At 31.7% G+C, this 11,389-nt stretch overlaps 1 protein-coding gene across 2 annotated transcripts; it reads right to left on the bottom strand.

Annotated features, from left to right (window-relative positions):
* Positions 1-741: 741 nt before the first annotated feature.
* LOC109337321 (probable E3 ubiquitin-protein ligase RHG1A) lies at positions 742-7,772 on the bottom strand. 2 transcript variants are annotated; one of them, XM_019574271.1, is made up of 6 exons: positions 7,485-7,772; positions 4,632-6,403; positions 3,824-3,880; positions 1,753-1,851; positions 1,484-1,624; positions 742-1,304 (listed from the first exon to the last, which is right to left on the bottom strand). In XM_019574271.1, the coding sequence occupies exons 2-6, from the start codon at positions 6,318-6,320 to the stop codon at positions 1,173-1,175; spliced, it is 2,118 nt and encodes a 705-aa protein (XP_019429816.1). In that variant the 5' UTR covers positions 6,321-6,403; positions 7,485-7,772; the 3' UTR covers positions 742-1,172. The 2 variants fall into 2 exon arrangements, with proteins under 2 accessions (XP_019429816.1, XP_019429817.1); XM_019574272.1 differs by having other exon boundaries at positions 3,824-3,874; positions 7,485-7,769.
* Between the last annotated feature and the right edge of the window lie 3,617 nt (positions 7,773-11,389).

Raw genomic sequence — 11,389 nt, forward strand, 5'->3', positions numbered from 1 at the left:
TAAACATAAATTATAGATAAATTCAAATAAAGGCAAACTCAAACTAAGCTCCATCAATCCAAATATCATTTTTTGAACTTTACAAAAAAGAATGGAAATATTCAATAATGAGCTCTCCACATTTGTAATTAGCTTCCAAAATCATGTTCCAACCCAGTTTCATCATGAACGTATCATTAACTTCTTTACCCTAGTTACAAAAAAATAAGATCATCTTCTAATAAATGGTGAGATAAGTTTGGACCACCCAATGTAATAGAAATAGAATTCCATGATTTTTGCAAGAAATTTCATCCTGAATATAATGACAAACTTTGGAAGGATTGCATTAGTGCATGTGAAAATCTGAGTGAATATCTTTTTTTCTAAAACTCTAGGAATCAACATTTATGGAACATAAGGAATTTTACCCTCCATTTTTATTTCTCTTGATTGTTGGAATTTATCTTATATTCACACACATTGACAAAATTAGCAGTCAAGATAACACCCAACCCTACCTTTCTTACAATTGAAACATTTCTGGTGCTATTTTTCATTTACGGTTTAATAAATGAGGAAAAAATATATACACTATCAGTATAAGAATTTTATACACTGTCAGTTTATTATTCACCATTTATTTTCAATCGTCATTTACTCCTCAAAAAAATAATACAAATAAATGGTAGACGATGTATTAATTATGTATAAATATTATACTCTTAATAAATAAATTGATCAAACATACCATAAATAGAATACCAGCAAATATGGGCAATGTAAATAATTCATAAAATGTAAAACAAGACTTTATCAAGTACAGACAATAAATGGTCCTTCATCCACACCAATCATCCCATATGTCACCTTAACCGAGAGACATTGGCTTAGACAAATAAACAAAAATGACAATAAGAAATTCGGCTAAGGCATAACGAGGGTCGTTCAAGGTCTATTTGTGAATTGAATTTTAAAGGGAAAACAAGAGAAATAGAAGACTCGAAGATAACCATGAAATACACTAGTGAGACGTTCTAAAGCCTCCCTTTTCTCTTCCCCTTCAAAACTCAAGACACAAATAGACTCTCGGTAACATAATTCAGCTTCACTTAACCAGAATTTTGTGCCTAATTGTGCCAATTTTCTTCAGTCTAAAATATAATATTTCCCTCATTGTCAAGGGCCAAATCTCATGTTGCCAAGCCTGCTGTCTTACAAATGGGACAGATATTCTTATGTGTTAGCCATTGTTTTACACAGTCTGCATGGAAATCGTGCCCGCAATCCAATGATCCCATATCGTCTCCATCCTTATACTCCTCCTGCACAAAACATAATCCAATGAGAAGATCCACATGCGCTCGCACACATTAACGAAGATATTAGAATAACTAAACCTAACTCTACCGCAAAAACTACCTCATAGGGACGATTACCTGAGTCATTATAAATAGTTCATACCACATAACAGATGAGATAGATGTTGGCTAGTTTAGTTTACCTGACATATACAACACGGTTCTGCCTCATGCTGAGAACCTTTTTCAACTGAATACTTCTTCTGTTTCAAATGTTTCAATATGGTTTCCTCATTCAACCCAGTACTTACATTTCCAATGCGTTCTTCCAAGGCCAATAACTCCTATTATATACATCATAAGTGTTACATAATATGAAAAACATTAAGTTGAAATATAAGAAGGGGACAAAAAGACACAAAGGAGTGCATGTATTAATAATTTGTGCATCCATAAGTGGGAATAATTTTACCTCATAAGACATGTTATCAACATCGAGTCGCATATCCCTGTGCCGATCATGAATATCAGCTATTCCAGGAAACATTGACTGGTTGAGCATCATAACATCCTATAGAAAGATAAGAGTGCACGTCTTACAACATAAATATATAAATTAAATAGCTCATACACAACCTAAATGAGATAATAGCAGATAGCAATGTATATTCGCGTTTTTAACTTCTGGACAGGGATGATAATGATGGGAGAAGCAATTTCGCCAAATCGAAAACTCAACAGAAAAAATAGATTTTTCAAGCCCACCCTAAGCTGTATGCAGCTACAGAAATATCAGGGGATGACCACACACAAACCACCTCACCCCAAAAACTTCAAATTCACAACAAAACTTGATATGCATGTTCAATTGAGTTTGGCCCCCAACAATTTGACAAAGAAACAAAATGCTACTAACCCCTTTTTATATAAATTGAATTTCTTAGCCAGGCCTGCCTCATGGTCCTTTGTTTTGTACCAAAATAGCATTTACACATCAAAAGGGAGGCAAATACAATGTGTAGGACATGCCTTAAATTTATACCATGAGCAATTTGAGAAAAGGGCTAAAGATAAATACATGTTACACTTTAAAAAGGCTAACAAGTGGAACCTATTTCCTAAATTAAAAAAAGTACCTATGAGACTATGATAGAGATTATTACAAGGTATAGTAATCACTAATCAGATCTATGACTAGACTAAGTACAATTAGCAAGTGATACTTGTGTGTATTCTAAAAGCTCTGATAAAGGGTCTAAACATCAGCACAAACATCATCTTAAATACCTTAAAATTTATTGGATTCCAAGCAACATTCTAGCATAAGATCATTGAGAAAACATAAATATGATGATAACAGGTAATAACCATCAACAACTCCGAGATTGGGTTCACTGAGATTAGGTGTTTCAAAAGCTTGACAAATTCTAGTTACTCAATATGAATAGGTTTAAATCTTGTTAAAAAACCAACATGACACCAATCATTCACACACAAAGAAAGAAGAACAACCAAAAGCCTTAATTCCTCTAGGTTGGGTTGGCTACAAGGATCGAACAATCCAATAATGCTTTATCATAAATCATGTTCATTGACAAAGCATTGATCTCTAAAGCATTCCTAATTGTTTTTCACACACAAAAAGAAACCAAAAGGAAAAAGAATGCAGATGTAATACTTAGTGTAGCTTCTTTTTTCTTTTTCTTTTTAAACTATTTAGACACAAGATCTCTTCTTAAAAATAGTTATGAACATTGTTATATATAGGCTCACAAATAAAATGAAAACATGTTGACGCCTAATTACTTTTGTAGGTATTGCTAGAGTTTTCATGAAAACATGTTGGAGCCTGTTATGGCCAACTTAACAATTTAAAACTTCCAGCGAAACACGAAAGGACAGGTGAACATTGTCTGCATAATTGCATCAGAACTGAATCAGAATTGGACCGGATTAAAGCCACATTGGCACTTAGGAGTGTTGACGGGATATGACATGATGGATTAGCTTGGTCCAAACCGACCCCATTATTTTGATTGGACCATTTATTTGGACATGAAACAGATGCAATAATGACTGGGTTGGAACTGACTTGGCTAGATATGTTGACAGAATGCACAAATTTGAACATTATGCATAGCTAAATGATAGAATTAAAGGAATATGAAACTAAAATTAAATATTTTACTATATATTTCAAACATAATATCAATATAAATATATTACATGTCATGCAAAAGTTAATTAATTTAAATAAGGAAATCCTATTATTTAAGCTTCATTGTAAAAACAGTATTCTTTTTAAAGAAATTTATTACAGGGGACAGGTTGGAACACCTTGAATTTTAAGCAGAACCTGACCCGAAAAATTATCAAGTCTAGTTTTGAAAATCCGAACCCGTCGAATTAACTTCAGGCTTGGATAGTGACAAGACAGGTCTTGAACACTCCTAATGGTACTGTTAATAAATCTGAGATAAAAATGCCAAGAAAGCTTTACTCAAGTCAATATACACCATTGATTTCAAGGGAAGACAACTAACCTCGAGTCGCAGGCTCCCACCCCTACGCATGAGGCCCAACACATTGCGGAGCTGCACCAAAAAGCATCAACTTTCAGAAAACAATTATACATGCATTTTTGCAAAAATGATTAAGAAACCAAAAAAGGATGGTTATTATTGGGAAGTGGCGTTAAAATGTTTTATTTAATAAATTAAAGGATCATATATTTAATTTTCAAATGGTTAAGAAATCACTGTTCATAAATGGAAATAAAATATTGCAACTATCAAGAGTGTAACAATAAAAGAAGCTTTAGAAAATGTCTAGAAAAAGTAGCAAGAGGATATATTGGCTCATATTAAAAAATAAAAAGTTATCTTTAATTTCTTCACCAAAGAGCCAACTTCAAATGAAGCAATCAAACCTAGTGTGATGATTAAGCAACCAAAGGAACGAAGACTAATATTTGCCTCTGGACTCTGTAATTTTGCTTACAAAAAATCATTATAAAACGTTATTTTCAAACTCTACTTCATCCATCTTGAAACTTTCCTTAAATAAAACTTGGGCCTCGGCCAAAACAACAATTGACAACTTTGGAACAGAAAAGGAAAGTAAATAAAATAAAGCTCAGGATAACAACCAGTGGATGAATGAAAGAAATTCATTGAGTTTTATCTCACCAGTCTCATCAATGACGGAAACCAAATGTCGAATATTTAATTTCAAACAGAAGGGGCTGATCAATTAGATGCCCCCATACATCTACATTACAGAGACAATCTTGCCCAACATATCAACTGAGAAAATATTGAAATGCAAGAGAAGAGAGAGTCGAATACAGACCTCAGATACAATTCTACCACTTCCTTCACCAGCAACACCCAACGGTCGTAATGAAGGAGGAATTGCATGTTCATTATCACTTGGCCTCTCCAACAACGAAGCTGATCCTGGGTGTACCACCCCAGATGACAGCATATATGATGTAGCAGGACCGCGCAAGGAAGAATAGCTGTTGATTGGACTTCCAGCAGCCGCAGAACCAGAAGAAAACAAGGGCCGGCGAACATATTCAGCTAATCTGCGTGGATAATGCTGGTGAGGATTAGGACGAGAAACCCATGGAGAGGCAGATGATGGATTGATAGCTGAATTTGACCCAGGCCGTGATGATGCAACATTTCCTGGAATACTTAAATTTGAACTACTCGAAGCTCTAATTGCTGGATTCCGAACCAAATTTCTTAAATTGGTTGGAGGAACAAACACTGGTTGCTCTGAAATGTTTCTAGGCATACTTCTTGAGCTACCTTCCTCGTGTGGTAGATTATCCCTATTTGCATTCATAAGTGAGTTTGATGAAAGGTTGTTTGTTGAGCTAGAAGCGCTACTCCACCTAAATGATTGTGCATTCCTTGGTAAAGCAGGAGCATGAACTATATGGGGCTGGCTCTGAGGAATCATAGTATCCACCGGTGGTACTGACCTCAAGTCCAGAGAACTATCATGACGATGAACCCTTTGCAACATTGAAGTCGACGAAGAAATGCCAGTATTCCTAACCACACTCCCACTTGAGAATGCAGTGGGAGCAATGGAATTTTGCTGGCTAGGAGGATTTATCCTCAAACGACAATTTCTGAGTAAGCTATCTGAGCCTCCTGCAACATTTGTATCAGGAACACTTTCAGAGGCAACATTACCCATACTCAGGCCAATTCTTGCGTTTACCAGTTCCACTGAGGCAGGTCTGCTAAAGTTGCTCCCTGCATAATTCTGAGTAGGAAATGTGTTCCAAGCACTACCATCCCTATTCTGGCTGTGGCTACAACTTCCAATATCCAAAGATTGTCCAAAGTCTCGTTCAACAGCCTTTCTTTTACCAGATACACGGCGAGTGTCTCGAGAACAACCTGGCCTACCATCATTATCCTCAACCAAAAAGCCATTACTTCCAGAAGGAAGCGTAAAAGAAGCAGAACTAGTAATAGGTGGAATATGCTCATTTACCGGTCCACTAGACTTGGGCAAGTTAGGATGTTCCACATGACGGCTATTACCACTGCCACTATCTATTAAGCTTGCATTTAAATTAAGACTCTGGGAAACCAAATGAGAATTGGAGCTGTGCATAGGCATATAACTTGTAATGACATTGTCCAGAGAAAGAGCATTGGCTGGTCTAAAGCACCTTTCTAGAATTGGACCACCTATTGCACTAGCACTTAATGAAGATGACCATCCGAGTTCTCTTTTCGGCTCATTGTTGTTAACCTCATTCAGTGTATTACTGGAACTCGGCTCACCTAAGCTCCATCCACTCAAGTTTTGCCAGTCCTGGTTTATATAATTCACATAAGATGAGTTCATCTCACTGGGGGAAAGTATATATTCGGGTATATGGTTTTCTGCCGGATTCTGCATATTATTCCAGAAAATTGGCGGATTAACTGTAGTGTTACTCGATGTAGATCCACAATCAAATTCTAAGGTTTCGGGCAAGGAACCAACCGTACTTCTTTGCCCTTGCATTGATGGAATCTATAAGTTTCCCAACTCAATACAGTTAAATGTTCCTGAATGAAGATACAAGGCATGCACCAAGTTTAGCAGGCCTGTTAAACAAAACAAGAAAGTGATCATTAGGCATTGAAGATGGACAAGCCTTAAAAAAGTTCACTATCCCAAAAATGAAAATATAAGTCACATCAAATAGTGATCAACATGTTCTGAACATTGTCAAATGGTTATACAATTAGTCATGGAAATAGTTACCGAAACAATTATACTATGCTATCAGTCATGCAAATCCTTCTGTAATTAGTCATGCAAGCTACATTGACAACTCATAATCTATGTAGCTAGCCACCGTATGATGAAAACCACTTGCTCTCATCGAGTAATGAAAACTCATAAAAAAGTATGTGTATGCAATCTATTATAATGAATTTCTACTTTCCAGAAACAAAAAAAGAGTGGCATCCCAGAACTTGGATTGGAATAATTATTTGAAAATACATTGTCTAATAATTAGTTTACCCAAAGCTCTCACTTTCTCTACATGCATCACAATTGAAAACGAGTCTCATGCTGGCTATACAATGAAGGCAATAAGCAAAAACAGCTAAGCTCCATTGAGTAATAACATAAGAGGCTTCTAACAATCACAAGATACATCCATTGCAAATAAAACAACAATTGGAATGCTGAATACTCTTCCAGTTAAGACATTAAGCATTAAGTTTAACACCACTAAAACATTTTTCCCATGAACTATAGCATTCCACAAGGCAAAACTAACTAATGCAGCATTCCAAATGATTAAAATCACATAAAATTTCTCAGCCACAAGACCAGAGAAATGACAATAGCTCATAGAATGAAAACAAAGTCAACTCCTTTTTACAATCCACAGTGAACAAAACAAAACATACAAGAAAGAACATCAATCTATTGTTAAACCAATCAAACCCATGTTGAATTAAACAATTCAAAACCCAACCAAAAAACAGCAAAGTTTAAAATGTTAGATAGTTATACACACCCATAAACTTCAATCACACAAACAAAACATATATATAAATAAAAATTCAAACTTTATAGTTTCTGAATCCTATCAAACAAAAATCAAAACCACCCACTAATGATAGCAAAGGATGGTAATAAAAAATGATGCAAAAAGTGCAGAAAACGTACAGGAAATGAAACGAAGCCGATCTATGAAGAAAAAACTCAAAGGAAGATCAAGTGAGAGAATAAGTAACACAGTCCATGGTTGTTGTGGATGCTTTTTTATTGGATTTCAGTTGTTTTTCAACAACAAAAAAACAAAGAGAGAAGAACAAGCATAGAGAGATAGAAGGTGAGAAAATAGAGGGTCTTTGTTTTGGTGAAAGGAATAAATAATATATTAATAAAAATGAGAATGGAAACTGAAAAAATGTGAGGAGAAATTAAAGAGAAATCTTCAATTTACAAAAAAGTAACCCAATGGAAAAGAAAGTGTGTGCAGATGTCATCACCTCTGGGAGAGAGAGTAGAACAGCTTCTCTTCTCAGTTTTCAAAAAAAAATATTTAACTTAGAATAATATTTAAAAATTATTATTATTATTTCTACTAAGAAATTTATTAGTGATAGTAATTATTAATTATTAAAATTATTTATTTTAAGTAACTAGTAGTGGGCAGAAGCTAAAAGGGTGCCTTCTGCCCTCTTTGGCAGTTTACTAAATGGCTTATGTCTATATCTACTATCTTCAAATTTGTATTACTTCATATATATTTTTATTTTATAGGTATATTGGTCAGAAGAGTAAAGTATGAATTTAATATATTAATCTTATATTATATAATAAAAAGGTATATGAAGTAATATATATCTTGAGATTGTTTACCAGGCAACTTAAAATTTGCTTCTTCTTCTCTCTATCATGTTGTTGATATATTGTGTCATAATTTCACAAGTCACAACTTTGTACTACTATTTTTTATTTGTTAATTAGTTTATAAGTTTAATTATTAATTATGAAATAATAGTGAGAAATTATATTTTTTAACCAATAAAAAATACAATTTAAAATTATGATATGTTGATAACAAATATTACTATAAGAAAAAGATGTTTGAAATAATAATGTATGAATTTTATATATTACCATTGTATCACTTATTATTTATGTTTAATTATTGTTAATTTTTCAAACAAAATGATACATATACTAATTTTATATAAATGTTTATACTAATAGTATAAAAATATTATACTCTACATAAAGCAAACTAACATAATGTTAAGCTAATAAATTTTTGGTGTTGCCAACACATTCCCTTTCTTATTGTCAATGTCCTTCACCATAAGCACCCCACCTCTCTCTCTCTTTTACCATTCCAATCACATTCATATTCACATGCTCCCTAATTTCCTTTTGTTTTTATAATTTGAATTTATAAAAAAATTGTGTCACTTGTGACTTGGGATTAATTTGACTTGTGAAAAAAATAATAGTGCACGTGGCTTTAGTTATAATATCTAGGGTCCACATCCTTATGACTTGCGTTTTCCCTTCTTTCTCTATTTGTTGTGCCCAAAATCTTGGTGCATCTCTTATAAATTTTGACTAACTATTTATGGACCCCTTTTCTTGTCTTTCTCTCATGTATGATAATGATGATTCATACCTCATTTTGGTTGTGTAAAAAGAATATGTGGCTTAAATAGTAAATAAAAAATGACCAAATGTGTAACATCTTAGGGTCCCTATATTTTGTGTTGGTAAAAAATTTGGTGGAACTTAATCAATGTATAAAGTTGTTTCATATCATGTCTTATATATTATATTGTTTTAATAACAATGAAGTAAAAACATCAATAATAATAAAAAATTAATTTTTTTAATTAATACAACCTATTTTTATTAGTTGGACAATATATAATACAAGATTTGAGACAACATATCTTTTTTCTTTAATATAAGCTTACTTGGTATGTTTGTGTGGACGGTGACGACTGAACTTGTAGCTTTGAGGTGTTTCACCACGGTACAACCAATTGATCTATCAATTTTACTTTGCTTTAAAGAGGTGTGAAGACAACATGGTCCTAAAAGCCCATAGCTACATTTGCAATATCATGAATTTCCACCACCACAACCTCTCTTCTTTCACTTTAATCTAGTTTTATTTTATTGCCTTTTTTACCAAAGGTAACCCCAGCGACAGTAAAAAAATATTTTTATAAAGAAAATACATTAAAAGAAGGTTTTTTATCAACAAAATATTTTATGTATACGTAATGGTATCAAAATTTTGATATCATACTTAATTATTCAGCATTTAATAAACTTCTGATATCGTAAAGTAAAAAAATATTATTAATAATAACAAAAAAAATTATCATATTTATCCTTCCTTTCTCACTTTCTTCACTAGCATTTTTTTAATTTAATGGGATTACTTTGCTTTCCATCTGTTTCCACTATATAATTTTTTTAATATTAATAATTTGGCCATTGAATCAACTTCTGAATAATCTTATCTATCTATTTGGTTGGCTTGGAAACACAACTCATTGCGTGATGACCCCTTTGAAAAATAACAAAATCATTAAATATTCTAAGTTGACTATAATATGAATTCCCTATGCGAATATCTAAAGTTTTCTATGATTCTGACATTTCTGCCACTTTTTTTCATTATATCATTACATTATATGTTTATCATGATTCTTCTATTTATATTAATTTACCTGTTGTAACTTTTACATTGACTAGTTAACTATTTTAAGGTGTATATAGTTAAGTTGAGTTTTAATATTTATGTATCAATGATATAATTTTTTTTATACAATCAACATATCATCAATTAATCATTTGTATAATTTTTAATTAAGAATTAATAATAATTAGAATATGGGTGATAATGATAAAATGACAATGCAAATTTGTTTTTCATTATCTAATAGTAAATATTAAATTCATTTTAGTTACTATTATGTAGAAAAACTAGTTGTTGGGTATATTTATAATGGAATACGTATTGACTTGACTAGTAGTTGAATCAATAATTAAACCATGCATCATTACATTCTTTGAAGGTTAGAAAGAAAAATGGAAAAAGACAATTATATTTCTACAATTGGCAAAGTGTTTTGGGTTAGACTATAAAAATTATTAAAAATATATATTTTAAGGATTTTAATATTATATATTAAGTTACAACCACATTTAATAATGACTATAATTACTTTCTAAAATGTGATTCTCATTTATTAAAACTAGCGTGTCAGCAGTTATGTGTTTGTCGATCCGCATTTTTACCTTTTAGTATTGAATATTTAATTTTTATATAGTTTATTTTAAAGAATTATGTCACTTTTTTCGTACATGATATTATAATTTTTTGATAAAAAAATATATAAATAAATTGTGATATTATTAAAAAAATGCATTGGTAGTTTGATATATTTAGTGGATGTAACTTACTCTAACCTTCATTTATATTTTTTATTGTATGGAAAATATTGTAATAATTATTAATTATAATGGCAAAATAGGTAAGTGGAAATTATGCCATGTATGTAGTTATAATATGTTTTGGCTTTATATAGTATTAGTGTGCCGATAGACCCGCATTCTTATTTTTTTGATATAAGTGTATAAGTATAAAAAGTGAAACATATAAACTTAATACAAAATATAAATTATGAATATAAGATGTAATAATTGATAAGATATATACAAAACTTCTATAAATTTCTCACTTTGTGCATCTAATAATCATTATTGAGTTGTTTGATATATTTTTTCTTGTGCTATTGTTTTATTTTTGGGTTGGGAAAGAGAGAAGATAAAAAAAAATGTGTAGATGATTAATAATGTATTAATAAAAAAATGAAACAAAACGTGGAAGTTTCCATTTATTAAGGAGAGAGGTTAAAAAGGGATAAAAATGGAATTTAAAAATTATGGCATGCATGGTGGTACTTGTTTTGATTTTATTAATAGTATAGAATTATAGATATATAGAAGTATAGATGATGAAGTTCATAATATATATATATATATATATATATATACATATATCATTTTATATGTCAAATTAC

The sequence above is a fragment of the Lupinus angustifolius genome, unplaced genomic scaffold, assembly GCF_001865875.1.
Source record: "Lupinus angustifolius cultivar Tanjil unplaced genomic scaffold, LupAngTanjil_v1.0 Scaffold_5_99, whole genome shotgun sequence".
In the NCBI taxonomy this organism is placed as follows: Eukaryota; Viridiplantae; Streptophyta; class Magnoliopsida; order Fabales; family Fabaceae; genus Lupinus; species Lupinus angustifolius.

Excerpts from the sequence above, each read along its gene's own strand:
- LOC109337321 (XM_019574271.1), bottom strand. The coding sequence starts at position 6,320 with ATGCAAGGGCAAAGAAGTACGGTTGGTTCCTTGCCCGAAACCTTAGAA. Across the intron at positions 3,881-4,631 it reads GTGGTAGAATTGTATCTGAG|GTGCAGCTCCGCAATGTGTT; the intron begins GTCTGTATTCGA and ends TGATGCTTTTTG. Across the intron at positions 1,305-1,483 it reads AACCGTGTTGTATATGTCAG|GAGGAGTATAAGGATGGAGA; the intron begins GTAAACTAAACT and ends TGTTTTGTGCAG.